The following is a 15,818-nucleotide window of genomic DNA, read 5'->3' on the forward strand; positions in this document are numbered from 1 at the left end:
GCACTTTTGTCGCACCTAATGCCACATCAAATGCCACTTCATTTATATTTATGCCTTCCTCCCATTTCACCATCCCCCCTTCCCAAAAGCTGGGCTGCAGGAAGTAATGGAGCTCTGTGAAAAGATTACACAACCATTTCCCAAGCAATGATATAGTGTCCCTGTCCTGGACCCCACCTACAGCCTGCTTTGGCCTACCTACTATCCCTTTGAGCCCGCAGCCTGTTCTGACCTGGAAGGTATCTGGCATTATCCAATAATGGCTTCTTTCCTATTGCTGGGAGAACCTTGGACTTTGTCAGTGGCTTGCACAGGGACACAAAGCTCTCACAGAAGACAAAGCACCTGGAACAAGCAGTCTTCTACTGGCTTGGGTTTTTATTAGAGCCAGGAGGCAGTGCCCATCAGCTCAGTTTGAAGGAGATGATCTTTAAGCCTGCCACCATGCTTATGTAGTTGATATTGCGGTAGCCGTGCCGGTTGGGGAAGCACACTTCGTGACCATCCGGCAGTTTCACGCGGAATTTGTCTGACAGCATTTCAATGAAGAACTGGGAGAAAAAAGAGAAAGAAGGGCAGGACCTGGGGGCAAGGAGGGTATTCAGAGGTCAGCATTTAGGCTGACCTTTTGCCTTTAATTTAGGCAAAAGGCCTGACTGTTACATAAGAGGGTCAGACCTGTCCACTACAGCCTTAAGCAAGGGGTTGAGGTGAGTTTGATTCAGGAAATAAGCAGTTGATATCAAGGGTCTAAGGAATACAGACTATTACTGGGGACAGGATCTCTCCTGAGGCTGTTTCAGCTACTCAGACTGTAAACTCAGAGCAGCTAAACCCAGGTATGTCTTTACATGTCTTCACAGAGCATATGGAATGTGTACACCACCATTCTCCTTTGAACAGGGCAGAATAAACCTGACCCCCCAATGTCCTCAGCAGGTCACCACCAGGACACAGGAAAAGGAGCTTTGCTGATAAGCATGCACAAGCAGACAGGACAAGAATGCATCACTGGTCATTGAAAACTATAGGCAATGTTCCCCAAAGCCATCACATCACTACCGATTCCCCAAGAGCTAGTTCTGTCTGAGGAAACAAGCTTTCTCTCCACAGCTATATCAACTGGACTACTCCTAAATGCAGCCCTGTTAATGATTTGGGACATCAGATAAGATGAGGCAGCAACTAGCACAGCATCCCTGGCAGGAAGAGAGAAAGGACAGATTGGCAGCATGGATCCAGGAGTAATTAGGACAGAAGAGTTCAGGAAGAGGCTTTTGGACATTGCTCCAAACTCGGGGTTGCCTTAAAGCCTGTGTTTACATAGGAAGGAGGAAGAAAAATAAGGTAAACAGCTGCAAAACCCTGCTTCTTGGAGACTCCCTTTACTTTCATAGATGCCCCAGGTACACTCACCTGCTGGGCAGATGGAGGGGCAAGGAAGCACTTACAAAGTATGAGGACTCACTTAAAATTCCCAGAAACAGCATTGCAGTTTTGAAAGAGGAGTGGAAATGACGATCAGGACCAAAAACCCAGAAGAGGGGCCATTGTGAGGGAGCAGGAGGTATTGGGTGGGACCGGGAAAACCACGGTATGGGAATTTGCTAACCGGGGGCTTCCCTTCGCACCCCATAACCCCCCAGACACCACACATACCCCATGCTGGCACCCTCACCTTGACAGTGCAACCCCTGAAGAAAGGGAGGTGGCGGTCACGATGTTCCATCTGCCAGGAATCGGAGCACTTGGAATTACAGACGATGACAGACTCATTGAAGCGGGGATTGAAGTGAAATGACAGATCTCTTGAGCTGCCGCCAAGATTGATGCTGAAGCTATAAATGAGCATGAGGAAAGTCATATGCATGGACAGGAGAGGGTCTTGGAAGACTTGAGATCCAACACACATCTCTGCACCCAGTTCCTCCGTCAGTGTTGCAGGTGGCATAACAATGTGCTATTTTGTACCTGGCAACCTTGGAAAACCACCTTCCTCTATAGCTCAACTTCAACACCGGCATGCTAAGGTGGTTTCTTTGTACTTACCCAACAGTATCAGCAGATATTTTGCCCTTCACCTTCTGGGTGTTGCCAGGCTTCATATTCAGGTTTAAGATTTCAATATTTCCCTAAGGCAGAGAAAAATAGTCTGTGGGGCTCCTTCAGCCATTCCTCCTGACTTGCCACTGCAATTGAGAGGGTGCTGCTTGGAGGCATCCCAGCCAGGACAACATATGGTTCTCTCAGCTGGTGCTCCTCTCATGACAAAACCCTCCATGCTGCAAGTCTTGTGTGAACACATTCTGTGAGAGAAGAATGGGCTGAGTGAAACCCGCAAGAGAGAAGAGACATCAGAGAGGGGGAAGTAAAAACTGGCTTGTCCTCAGCAGAATGAATACAAAGCAGGACAGCAGAGACACAAAGAGGGTTAAAGCAGAGGGGCACAGCCCAGGGTTTGGTGGAAAGCCGATGCTGCCGAAGAAATGCAAGTGGTGAGAGTGGCTATGACTTGCCAATCTCACTCAGCCTTGCTGAGCTGAGGACCCTGGGTGACAGAGGACAGGAGCAGCAGCGCTTACAGGCATTTTCCTCAGAGGGCAGAGTAACCAGGCAGGGAGACACCAGCAGTGTAGCTCAGAAATGCTTTGCACATAGGACCTTACAGATCTAAACTTCCCTGTGGCTTACACATTAACATGACTGCTGCCTCTGCAAAGCTCCAATGGCTGCTATTAAGCCAGAATACTTTGATCCTCGGAAAAAACTTCCATATGTACAATTCTTACTAGGGATTCCAGGAAATAAAAGCAATCCCAGCCTCCTTGGTGGGCTCCCAGTGGAAGGACTATGACACACAGCCCTTAGGGGTGCTACTTTAGACATGAGATAGGACAAACATCTTCCCAGCTGGCCAAGGAGTTTGACCAGGAGCATGCTCACTTCTTTCCTGTGTGTAACAGCTCACCCAAAAGAACATCCCAGCTCCTTCCTTTTGTGGCAAGGGGTAGCTCCAAAATCTATACCAGCAGACAAATATGGTCTCCACCATCCTTCCCCACAGTCCTCTGAGGAAGGGCTCAAAGGAGCTTGGAGGAGAGGTCAACCAACACACTCCCTCTAGATGGCACGAGTTATGGAGTGTCCTCTGCAGGAGTGACATAGTGGCATCCAAGCTCCTTCTCTTCTTGTGGCTCTAGATTCAGCTGTGTGCATTGCAATACCCTTATGTGGCAGCTCTTCTGCAACCTCTCATCCAAGCCCTATCTAGACCCAAACCTTTTAGCTTGAGGAGCCACACACCAGGCCACTTCAGGTTCAATAGTCCCATCCTCCCTAACCCTTAGATATAGGAATGTTGTCCTCACAGGAGAGCATCACCCCTGCTGTCTTCTTCCCAGGTAGGAGCTATGATGTAAGTCAGTAGACAGTGCCCCTGATTTGTAAGACTCCAAATGTCAAGTGGAAGAGGGAGATGGAGGAGGAGGTCAAGGCTCAGGAGACCAGTTGTCCCTCAGTCCCACTCCCAAGCCCTACAGAGAGCACCTGAGTGCTCCTGCTGCTACATAGACAGCTGGTAGACAGCTTCTACCCTTCCCTAAAACATCCTGAAGAAAGGAGAAGTGCTGGTAAGCACTCCTTCCCTGGAGGTGTTTCCCATGAGCAAGGGGTCATAAAAGTCCAGCAGGCTTGGGAAATTTGTTTGCTCTGGAGGACGCTGAAACTGTTGGTGAAACCTCCAGGGTTGAGCATGGAACCAGCAGGAACCAGTGCTGGGGATGGTGTTTTCTGGCACTGGGTCTCTTTCCCACCACACTGCTGTGTCCACAGCACACCTATACACACCTTCACATCACACGGCTGCCCTACAGCCATCCCAGGGATAATATGGAGCCCAGGGTCTCCTCAAATATTGAAGCAAAATTGAATGGCTGGCTAAATTGCACAGTAACTCGCTTTTTATCTGGGGAGTAAGGATTTGCTGTCTGAACGGTATCCTGGGTATTCCAGTCTTAGTAAATATACTCATGAAAAGGGGGTCTTCTACAGACTTAGGCAAAAGCAAACAAGCAGTAATTGCTTATTTTCATTAAGTGTAAGCATATTAAACCAAGGTATATCTTTCCAACACAGTTTATAAACGCCATAATTGTTAACCTTCATTACTTGGTTAAAATTGTAAACAAAACTTAGAGATACATACACAAATTAAAACCCCAAAACATAGTATGCAGAAAAGCTAAAAACCCCTGTATTGCCTAAAGTTGGAATAGGAGAACCCTCAGCTCTAGGTGCAGTTTCTAATACGCAGGATTCCTATAACCTGGAAAAACCATAAAACAGAATTGCTCAGTTTCTGTCTAATGAGTGCACAGTGGGTTGACAGGAGGGCATTATCCTTCTGACAATAATTTGATGGATTTTTCCAGAAGTATCTTTCACTTCCCAAGCGTAACACAGAAAACTTTAGCTCTGTCACCACCCTATCAATACCTGCAGCAGCGGGTATTGTTAGTTGAATCAAGTCTTGGTTTAGATTTTGGCTTTGCTGTGCTGGTATAAATTTGACAGACTCACCAGGGGGATTCAGGTGTCTTCCCAGAGGTTGCTCCAGCCCATCCCATACGGCACCAATAATTCCCTATTTTCTCTGAGAATTCATACCAGGTAGGTATGTGAATTTGGTCTATAGGTGGTTGTGCCACTGCTGCAGTAATATTCATGGTGCCATCCGTTTGTATGTGATCTTGGGCATTTGACACAAACAGTTTCAGCCTATCTGGAAGGCCACGAAGGGGAGGAGTTAATAGGGCTGGATTGACAGGAGCTACCATCAGGACTCACCTTAATTGATGTCTTTCACACACTGCCTTTTGCACAGAGGCTGCCAGATCTGAGAATCCTGTAGTTTTAAACAGCAGTAGGCTTTCCTGTGTCCTGTGGGTCTATGTCCCCAGCCCAGTAAGCAGCTCAGGTAGTCAATGAGTAGTTATGGTTACCTGGGATAGTAGTTAAAAATACTCTATGTCACCAGAATCTTTCTGCCTCTTCCTCACTCAGCACTCTGATCTCTGCCCATAAGGGAAACTTGTATTCAGTTTTGTATTCCCCTGAACATCTAGAATGTTCTTCCAACAATGTATCTTACTCCGCAGGGAACAGCAGTGTGTGTTTCTCCACTCCCCTCATCCACAGTTTCAGTTTCAATTAAAAGATGAACTTCTACTGCTTTTGGGGTAGGGTGAGAGTCTGCCTCTAAATCATTATCGTTTTACCCAATATCCCCATCCCATGTTTCAGGATCCTCACAATAAGGGCAAGTAGAAGGTAGCCACCTCCATGGATCTAGCAGCCTCCCATTGGTCCTTCTGTGCCTTGGGCTTCTTGATGGTGGGTCTCATAGAGTTCATTTTATTTTCTGAACAATTCTTATGCAGTCCCTTTTTGGGTAAAAAGCAGAGGTAGAAGTGACTTTCAGTTCCACATTAGCATGTGAGGACAGAGTAGGCATGGTTCTGCCATTGTGCATACTCAGATCTTAATTTGATGGTCATCAGGGGTCTGTTCTGTGGGTTGTGTGAGACAAGTACCTCAAAAAACAAGTGTCCTATTTGTGGCCCCACTTCTAGCACTTGCACAGTAATTCACTTCTTATCCAACACACCACAGTTGAACTTGAACCTGAACAAAACCTGAACAGTTTTGGTTCAGTTCAACTGAACCAAAACTGAAACCTTGCTTCCTTCATTTCTGCAACAAGTTCACCACCAAGCCCTTGTTTAAGGTATATGCTGCAAATTACGAACCCTTTCCTTAAAGCTGCCTGAGAGGGAGAGCAGTGTGTGTCTCCTACTGTGCCCAGTTCTGGGCTCCTCAGTAGTACAAGGGAGACATGGAGCTCCTGGAGTGGGTCCAGCAGAGGGCTACAGAGATGATGAAGGGACTGGAGAATCTCTCTTATGAGGAAAGGCTGAAGGAGCTGGATCTGTTCAGCCTTGAAAAGAGACAATTGAGAAGGGACCTCACCAATGTCTATCAGCATCTGAAGGGAGGGTGTCAGAAGGATGGAGCCAGACTCTTCTCAATGGTGCTAAGCAATAGGACAAGAGGCAACAGGCAGAAACTGATACACAGGAAGTTCCACCTGAATTGTGAGGAAGTGCAGGTGACTGCACACTGGAACAGACTGCCCAGAGAGGTTGTGGAGTCTCCCTCTCTGGAGATATTCCAGAACTATCAGTATGCAATCCTGTGCAATGTGCTCTGGGACGATCCTGCTAGAGCAGGGATGTTGGGCAAGGAGGAGATGACCCCTGTGGGCCCTTCCAGCCTGACCCATTCTGTGATTCTGCCTGAGGGATGAGTAAAACTCCCCGTGCAGAGAGTTGAGTGCAGAGCCACAAGTACCACGGATGTGAGAATACGCAGAGAGGGAGACGAGCAGGAAAGAGGCATGAGCTGCTCAGACAGGGGCCATGAGATTTTATCAAGATAACATTTACCCCCTCCTACAATGCTCAGCAGGGGCGTTCACCCCCCTTTTATTTGCCACTGGGAACAATAGTGGGAAGCCAGGCAGCAACTCTGCCAGCACTGGCGACTTCCTTCGTCTGCAGAGCTGAGCCTCCATATGGTCAGACACCAGCCCTGTGCAGATGGTCTCCCTCATGCAGGGGTATGTGCTCCCCACATCAGAAGGGGATGAGACTTTAGGGACCCCAGAAGAGTCAAAATTCTCCACTGCAGTTGGAGAATTTTGGAGGTAGCAATTGGGATGATGAAAGGAGAGTGACAGGGGCAGGTTGATACTTCCCTGCTGACACTGCAAAGCAGAAAGCCTGGGGAAACAATGATAGCATGGGAATGTAAATCCCAAAGAAAGAGGAAATCCGGCTAAAGAGCATCTGCAAAAGAGGTGGAGGATCTGTGCAGTAAGGAAAACATAAACAATAGCTGTGGAAGCTGGCAGCCACTGGTGCAAAAGATCCAGAAACACTTCACTCCCCAGAGAGTTGATCCTATAATAGGGTACCTGATTGGGAGCACCCCTCCAGGGCCCCCTAGATTTTTACCCAAGACAGAGGGCAGTTGGCTTGTACTGGTATGGGACAACCATGTTCACATCACTGTGACCAGAGGAGCATTTACTGCATTCCCAGAGGGACAGCAAAGACCCAACAGGTAGTCACTTGGCGTGAGGGTGGGGGCCACATGCAACCCAAGGGCAGGGCAAGCTTCCAACAGGGAGTAGGCAGGCCTGCAATTTTGCATGGAGAAAACATAATAACCCCAAACATGTTTTAAGGAGGAAAAAGCCTAATGCAAGCATGTTGGCTTTCAGCCAGAAGAATGGCAGGGCAGGTCCTCTGGAGAGTGCTTTCACCCCATAAAATGCAGCAGCTCTATTTGCAGAGGTCCCACATGGTAGATTTTGGGGTCAACAATCTTTCCCAGCCTTTCTGCTAGTCCTGAGGTGATCTCAGGCCACCAGGAGTACCAACAGGATCTCAGGACCCTTGGAGTGCCTCCAGACAGCAGCACCTGATGTACCATAGCCTAGAGCTGCCTCCTCAACCACAGGGCACCCACACAGCTGTTGAGAACAGACTGAATGCCACCCTCCCCAGCAGGTTGCCAAGATCCTCAGCAGCATCGGCAGCATCGTTGCTGGCAGCAGTATTTATTTTGTTCTATTATTTGGGCAGGAGATAAGCCAGCTAGGTGTGAAGCCCTGAGGAAAACCACAGACTTCCCATTTCCCAGCTAAGGTAGACTCGGTGGTTAGAGGATTCTCAGGGCCTTTTGTGGCAGAGACAGCCCCCAGAATCCACACCAGCATGTCAAAATCATCCCCACCATCTCTCTCAACAGTATTCTGAGGAAGGGCTGCAAGGGGCTCAGAGGAGAGGGAGCCAACACATTCTCTCTAGACAACATGAGCTATGAACAGTCCCCTGCAGGACTGACACAGGTCACCACCAGAGACAATACTCAATCCAGAAGGCATCAGGAAGATAGAGGAAGGCAAGGCAGCCATGCCGGATGCATGGAAGCATGTGCCACTGTCCCCACATCAACCCAAGCTCTACAAGAAGAGGAGAGAGATCCCTTTAGCACCCTCATGAAAGGCTTGGTGCTAACTAGGCACCGAAGAAGTGGCACTGGAGAATGACACTGCAGTACAGATAAGGAACCTGTCCCATATTGCACTCCAGGAACCAAGGGAGCCTTGTGCCTTGGACCAGGCATCAGTGTCTGCTCAAGGCAAAGGGAGCTGGAGAGATCAACCATGCATTCTTTCTCCGAGTAGCAGCTGCTTACTCTGCTATTATTTCCTACTGCTTCATATAATTTGTACTCCACAGCAAGCTATTGTCCCTTTCCACTGGCTATTTATTTCCTTGAATAGCCTCTGGGGAAAGATTTCAGTGCGGGAGTAAAGAAAAAAAACTCCACACAATAAATTTCAAGCAGTGACCTGATTTAAACTGTGTTCTCTGACCTCATCTGGGCCCTGGTTGTGGTTCCTCATGGCAGTTGTGATTAATTCCTGTTTCTGCTTTGATTTCCTCTCTTCATTAAGCCTAGGGGGGAATGACCCCTGCCTTAGAGGGCTGTGGGGTGGATTTTCAGAGGCCAGGGCTCAGGATACAACTGAGCAGAAACTTCCACCACCTCCTAATGGAGATGCTCAGCCCTCCACCTACCAGTACAGAAATTCCTGAATAGGACTGCCTTCCCCTTTAGTCAAGAGGTGTTGGTTGGTTCCTCAGCAAAGAGTGCTGCAACCTATACCCAACTGATCCCTGCGCTCTGAAAGTCAGCCAACTTCCCAACAGAGGAGGACTGAAAGAACAAAATGTACTTACCTCAGCCAAACACTGAGGTAAGCAAGAAACTGGGTAAGCAGGTCTGTGGATCTGAAGGGTGTGTACAGGAGAGAATTGTCCAGGAGATGCAGGAGAAGCCAAAGCAAGGATAAGCACAAGAAAAAAGTGCCCAGGAGCACTAAACTCCTCCCTAAGATGTTACCCAGAGTGGGATGGCTCCTCTAGAGAAAGCACTGGTCTCCACATTCAGATCAAGTAAAATGGGAAGGAACAAAGGACTAGAGGTTAATCTCCTGCCATCCCTCCTGCTTCAGCTCCCTCACAGTGCATCATCCAGAGCACCTGTGGAAACTATGGAAGTATCCATGATCTAAACCAGACGGCAAGACATTAGAGGCCGCCAGCATCCAGTAGGCTCTCCACAAACATCACCCCTCTTCAGCTGTAGGGTGCAATTTCTCTTCCTTAGGATGTGGGGGAAAAGGAGGAGGAAGGACAAAGATAGCTGAAGAGCTAAAATGTGGGGGGAAACCACCCTGGCCCCTTCTTCAGGGCCAGGGGCAGCAGTGAGAAAGGGAATCTGCATCAAGCAATGGAGCAGATCAGAGCACAGGGAACAAGTACAGCCTCAGACTCCATCTCTCTCCCTCCCCTATCAGAAGGGCAGTGGTGCCACAGTGGCTGGCATCTCCCACCTCCATGGGAGAGCTCAAATGTGCGGTGATGGATGGTTTCCAAGTTATGTCCTTGTACCTTTGCAGGGGATGTCTCTCTCAGGCAGCTCTGAAGTCTGTAGAAACATTTCTGTGTGGTCTGAGCTGTGCACAGGGAATGGGAGAAAGGTGGTTCATTTGCAAGGAAGTTGGTTGATAAGGGGTCGTTTTTATCAACCCAAGCAGCCAGATGAGTCATGTCTTCTGGGTTCCCAGCTTGGCTGAAGGGCAGGAGAATGAACACAACTGGCAGAGGGTGGAGAAAGGAGGTCAGAGGACTGATGACATGCCACCCAGTTCCATTTCCAGACTTCATTTCTCTAATTCTTTCACTCATAGGTGCATGCCAGGAATGTGGGTTGTGGGAAAGGCTTTCAAAAACACGCCTGGAGATAATAATTCACTTGTGTTGAAAGCTTCCCTACTGGAAAAGAGAAGATGCACAGAAAGCTCACAGCTTCTCTTTCTCTGGGACTTTTGGGATCGCACAGCTTTACTCACATCTTCTGGATGAGATATTATTAGCTTAATGGGAAAAGGATCTTCCAAAGAGCACTCCACAAAGGATCAGCTTCATGAGGTCTTATGGTCCACTTGCATCTTCCACCAAAAGATTAACATCTACTGTAGCAGTCAGAGGCCCTGCAAGGCCTCCCTGGCGGTTACCCGCCTAAGACAAGAAATGCAGAGTCATGATGAGTGGACCAAAGTGCCCCTCTTCCGTCTTCGGACCCTTGTTACCTCTCTGTAAGGCTATAGGTCATATTCTCCTCAACCCTGGCCACTGGACAATTTCCAACACCCCAGTAGCCTACTTAAACCCCCATCTCTGCCCAGTTCAGTGGAAGAGCTGTCACTGGAACCCTTCGCAGGACCCTGATAATAAAGACACCGCTGCGGAACTCTACACAGGCTTCTCCTCTCTCAGTCCCTGCGTCTGCTGAGGCACCTTTGTGAGCTCAGAGCTGGAATCACTAAGAGCTGAACTCACAGAGCTGAAATCCCTCAAGAGTGCTCGCTTAGGTTGCTTGCGGCTGGGAGCTGGCCCGAGGGACCCAGAGAGGTTGTGCCTCATCAGCACAGCGCTATCCGGGACACCTACGGTGGCAGCTGCCCAGGGGGCCAGACGGACCCCTGGGGCCCCGGGCCGCGATAATCTACAACAGTTTTATCTTACCATTGAGCAAGGAAAATGGCAGCTCCCTCACATTAGGAAATTGAGGTACAGATACCCAACTTCACATCCAAGATCAACTCCTCCTGTTTGGATTCTCATCTTAAAGTTTCCACGGCCACAAAATCAAATCAAATCACTTTGCAAACCTGTGCAAAAAGCTAAAAGGAAGCTGTACTCTCCTAGCTGATACAGCTGGAGTATCAAAGATGCTGATCTCTCATCACACCATCTACTATCAGCAGGAGGTACTGAGGCATTTAGTGCCTCTGGAAAAAATCAGCCCTTGGTGGGTCCAATTAAGTCTGAAAACCAGAGGCATTCAAAGAAGAGAAGTCTTCCTGCAGTAGAAGCCATGGGACTTCCAAGATGTCCCAAGCCCAACTTCACTGACTTCAAGGGGACCATTTCCCACAACAGAGACAGTATGAGACCAGCTGGCTGGAACTAGAATAAGCAAAAAAGAAATGTAGCATTGCAACATTATACAAAAGGTCCTTGGGGACCTCCCTCCACAGAGCAGCCATCCTGGATTAAACCCCACAGCACAGCAAGGGCAAGAAGTGAGAGTGACTGCCAAGCCTCCATCCTGCACAATGAGGGACAACGAGGCTGTAGGACTCACTTTTAGAGTATTTCTCACAGCTTCCAGCGCTGAGCCAGGCAGGTTGGACAACTCTGAGGACTTGCAGGAATCTTTCAGACAAGCAGAATCCATCTGAGTCACACGCACGAGGCACAATGCCAATTGTTGCTCATCCACTGGAAAAAAAAAAGAAAGAGAAAGAAATGCTAAGGGAGAAATAGCAAGTTTTGAAAAGCCACAAGAATTAACAGCTCATAGGCTGGAAAGAAGGGGAGCAAAAAAAAAAAAAGTCTGTTCTCCCATGCTTACGTCACTAAAGCCAAGTATCCTTCATCTCCACTGGGAAGCAGCAAGCCACCTTACCACACATCAGCTTTGAGAGCATCTGAAGGGGCAACCCACCCTGGATCTAAGGCCATGACTGAGGTCTGCAAAGGAAGGGGTTATCATGTCAAAACTATCTGTTGCTGCAAAATCAGCTTGAACAAACTCCCTTTGATGGCACTGCAAAATGAAACAGTAAAAACCAAACCAGATGAACACGGGAAAGAAAAGCTGCCAAAAAAAAGGGAGTCCAAATCCCCAAATGACTGACTCAGTGCAGGAAATGGGCATCTAAAAAGGGAACTGCAGGCATCTGAAGGAGATCTAAGAAAATATCAGGCCCACACAAATGACTCTCTGTATTCCTCTTCTCCCACTTTCCAGAGGGAAGGGCACCAGAAATACCTGAACCCATGGACCTTCAAAGTGAGACACAGGGAAAGAGCTGGGCCACAGCACTGCCCTGAGATATTTCATCTCCTCAAGGTACTCCAGGGAGCAGGGCAGTGACTGCTTTGCACTGATGGGACTCCTAGTCTCCCTTTCCAGCACTACACTGGGCACTAAGGGACCCCTGTCCCATACAAGCATCCTGTCCCTTCCCTGGACTGCACCCATGAGCCTCTACTCTCGTTTCTGACCCATGTAGCCAGTAGTACATAAGCCCTCACTTGAGCACAGTGGATGTTTATTTTGCATTCCCAGCAGTCATGCCAAGCTCTTTGTTCTCTCTGGCTCTCTTTCCCTTCCTTCCAGTTTATGCCTTTTCCTGCTGTCCTTTTTTTTCCTCACCACTGGCAACATGCAGGGGCCAGAACCTTGCTGTGTCCCTCTAGCTGCCCCCAAGTTTCTTTGTGCTGCCCCTCTTTGTGCTGGAAAGCCCCCAGCAACAAAACAAACACGAGGCTTTAATTGCAGTCAGATTCCTGGACGGAGGGTGCTTGCTTCAGAGAGGGGAAAAGAGTATTGGAAACTAAATGCCTTCAGAGCGACTCATCCCAGACTAATCTTATCATATCCCAGCTGAATAGCCTCAAACACGGTTGCCAACAAACAGACTTAAACAGACTTCCCAAGCCGGGAGATCTGATAAGCACAATGTGAGGACAGGTGGCTGCAACTGCCAGGCAAGTTCCCATCTGCAGGCAGATACCTTATCTTTTCTGTCAAGATGGGACACACATCCAGTCTGCTGCACAACAGTAGGGAAAAGCCAGTGGAGACCTGCTTTCTGGCCCTGACCATGCACGTAGCACTGCTTACAACACCATCCTTGAGGAACATCTCTATTATTCACTCAGCCTCATTAGGAAAGGGGTGGGAATCTTTCCTGAACAGCTCTGTCAGAGACACAGCTTCCCTGAGAGCTGGCTGAGGATGAGCTGAAGAGTGCCTCGCACTAGCTCTGGACACCAGCAGGAGAAGCACAGCAGTCAGAGGGAACAAGTCTCATAGCCCACTCTTGAACCCTGCTGTGACAACACAGCTTTTAACCCTATCAAATCCCAGCACACACCATCCTCCTGAAATTCAGCCAGAACACCGCTGCGGGGAACCAGGCTACTCCAGATGCAAAGCTGCTCTGTTCGAGGAGGAGCAATCTCTGTGGAAAGAGGAGCAGCCTGTGCTAGGAGCATCTCCCCACCTCCAAGATTAGGGGGCTTGGGCTGCACATAAGGGACAGCAAAAGTACAACATGGTTGCAGCAAGATCCAGAACGTGGACACTGCCTTTGAAAAGCCTGCGGAGCTGAGGGGAGCAGTGAGTTGCTTGAACACAGCCCCTCCAAGTGGAGACAAGGCAGAGGCTGGTCAAATGCACCTGCTCCTTCGTCTGGCTGGGGGACACATCTGTCAGCCGCACATTGAATGGGGGATACATGAGCTCTGCCCCTGCTCTGCTCCCTGACTGAGCTCCCAAACCTGATGTGACTTGGGGTGGCAGGGGAAATAAGACACAGGTGTGTGTGCATGGGAAGTTCTTGCAGAAGCATGTGCTCCATGGGCTCCTTGTTCTGCCAGCCTCAGGCAGGAGAGCCAGAAAGGCAAATTCAACGTGCTTGTGTGCCCAGGCCTGTCTGATCCCTGCACCCAGGAGCAGGCCCCCACACTGACCTCATTTGCTTGGGCAACATTTTCTCCTAGTATCTCACCCACCCCACATGACAGAAGGTCAAATGCAGCCATAGCATGCATAGCATGGAGTATTGGACACTGAGTCACAACCCACAGGTCAGCCATACCTAGCAGACAGAGCATTTCCCAGTTTCAGTCTGGCACACACACCTCCATCCCACACACTCACCCACGACCTGTTGCATGACATTCCCCAGTCTTCGACAAGGAAAACACTGGAAAATTATAGGACATACAGGCTGCAGGTGACTGCACTTCAAAAACCTGCCTTCTGAAGGACCTGGGCTTACAGGGTGTAGCTGTTTCACCCTTGGTCCCAAAAGCCAAGGAGCAGAACACAGCTCCCATCCATGGGGTTAAAAGCATGGCAACAAGGCTCTGTTGGGAACAGTCCCCAGCCCACCCTGTCCCCCAGCCATGCCTGGGCACTGTACAGGGCACTGCTCAAAACCAAGGCAGGGGGATTGCTAACAACTGTACAGCATGAGCCATCATCCTGAGGCAATACTCGAGGCCAGCCTTGCTCCTCTTGCACTTACTAAAACAGATGAAGTCAGAGGGACTAGAAAGGAGCCTATGAAAAGCCAGGTCCACCCTTGGGTAATCTGCGTATGCAGACTCAGAGTCTCCCTACCCCTCCTCTTGGGTCACAGTTTTCTTTTTATTCCTAGCTCCACGTCCACCATGCCCCAGCACTGGGATCGCTCTGCCCTGCTGCTCCTCACCATCATCAGCAGCGGGGCAGAAGCTGGCTGTAGTGCCAAGTGGCAGAGACTGAGCAGCCAGGCTGGAGGGAGGGCACCACCGGACTGCCTCCTCCTGCTGTTTCACAGCCCGGACTTTAGCCAGCACTGGAGTTTCCTAGGGAACCTGAGGCAGCTGCAGCCAAAATGAGATTGCTGGTAATGGGGAATTTTCAAGCCTGGGCCAAAACCCATCTATTCAAGCTCATCATGCCACACTTGAGCCAGCTGCACAGCCGAGTACACGTGCATTCAGCACTGGGGCACTCTGCAGCGGGAATGCCTCCTCCCTGAGCCGCGCTGGAAAAGAGACGCTGCACACGACTGCATCTCTGAGCTCCCGGGCGGCTGCTACATTAAACATCCCCAGCAAACGCTTCACTAAGTCACACTTCGTTGTCGCCGCAATGCGGGGATGCGCTCATCATCCAGGCTTGGAGATTTGCTGCAGCTGGGCTCCTCGGTTTCCTTCAGGACGCCTAGCTTCATGTTGCCAATTTCTGCTCAGATCACGCTTGGGTGCCCGTGAAAAATTCCTTTGCAATAGGATTTTTCTCCTTCTCCCTCCTGCTGTTCTTTAGAGCCAAACTGTATCTCAGCAAAATCCAGGCTCTTGAACTACTTTTTTCCCCCCAGTACTTGTGCTCTCGAATCATACCTCTTCCATCTGCCAGCTGCAACTCTGCAAGCCAGGGGTAAAGCAAGAATGGGTGCATCTGTTCACATTTTCCAGTGCCTCTGCCGACTCCCGAGCATCGAGTGCACAGTATTGGTCATGGATCTGTTCCAGTCTGGAGCTGATCTCATCAGCAGCGCTGTGAATGACTCCATCGAGGCTCCCCCTTGCGGGCTCAGGGCCCTCAGTGCTCACTGCAGCCCCATAAATTCAAGCAGCTCGCTCTAACCCGGCAGGTCTTCCTCTCTTTGTTCAGCTTCCAGCTACAAAACCTACCAGCCCCCCAAGCCACAGCTACAACGAGGGCTTCCGTCCCATCAGTTTTATTTAATCTTTGCCTGCTGCAGACACAGTTCCTTAGCAGCAAGAGCATTCCCATATTCTCAGAGCACACCCCAAATGCCCCGGACTTTGTTACACAGAATCTATCAGCATCAGCAAACCCACTTGAGCCTTCCCCAGGGTGTAAGGAGACACTTTCAATCCCCACACTGTACAGAAGGGCACTGCTGCCTGCTCAGTCAAGGAGTCAAGACACTCCTTGAGCTGGGAAGCAAGGCTTGAACACAAGGAAACGGGGAGCTGCACAGCTCACCTCTAACTCTGGTATTTGCTTCTCTCTCTTGTCTTGCTGAG

General features: G+C 49.5%; 2 protein-coding genes across 3 annotated transcripts in view; both read right to left on the bottom strand.

Moving 5' to 3' along the window:
- Positions 1-15,818, bottom strand: part of LOC137474548 (arf-GAP with dual PH domain-containing protein 1-like) — a 177,282-nt gene that overhangs the window by 96,224 nt on the left and 65,240 nt on the right. The gene's annotated exons all lie outside the window — the stretch shown is intronic.
- Positions 361-5,651, bottom strand: LGALS2 (galectin 2). 2 transcript variants are annotated; one of them, XM_068191195.1, is made up of 4 exons: positions 5,337-5,651; positions 2,050-2,132; positions 1,679-1,838; positions 361-551 (listed from the first exon to the last, which is right to left on the bottom strand). In XM_068191195.1, the coding sequence occupies exons 1-4, from the start codon at positions 5,409-5,411 to the stop codon at positions 405-407; spliced, it is 465 nt and encodes a 154-aa protein (XP_068047296.1). In that variant the 5' UTR covers positions 5,412-5,651; the 3' UTR covers positions 361-404. The 2 variants fall into 2 exon arrangements, with proteins under 2 accessions (XP_068047296.1, XP_068047297.1); XM_068191196.1 differs by lacking the exon at positions 5,337-5,651 and adding an exon at positions 2,583-2,806.

The sequence above is a fragment of the Anomalospiza imberbis genome, chromosome 5 (genome assembly GCF_031753505.1).
Source record: "Anomalospiza imberbis isolate Cuckoo-Finch-1a 21T00152 chromosome 5, ASM3175350v1, whole genome shotgun sequence".
Classification (NCBI taxonomy): Eukaryota; Metazoa; Chordata; class Aves; order Passeriformes; family Viduidae; genus Anomalospiza; species Anomalospiza imberbis.

Bases quoted from the DNA above. Each gene is read 5' to 3' on its own strand.
- LGALS2 (XM_068191195.1), bottom strand. From the start codon at position 5,411: ATGAACTCTATGAGACCCACCATCAAGAAGCCCAAGGCACAGAAGGAC. The intron at 2,133-5,336 runs GTGGCTACCTTC...TCTCTGCCTTAG, and splicing joins AGGCTGCTAGATCCATGGAG to GGAAATATTGAAATCTTAAA. The intron at 1,839-2,049 runs GTAAGTACAAAG...GCTCATTTATAG, and splicing joins ATATCTGCTGATACTGTTGG to CTTCAGCATCAATCTTGGCG.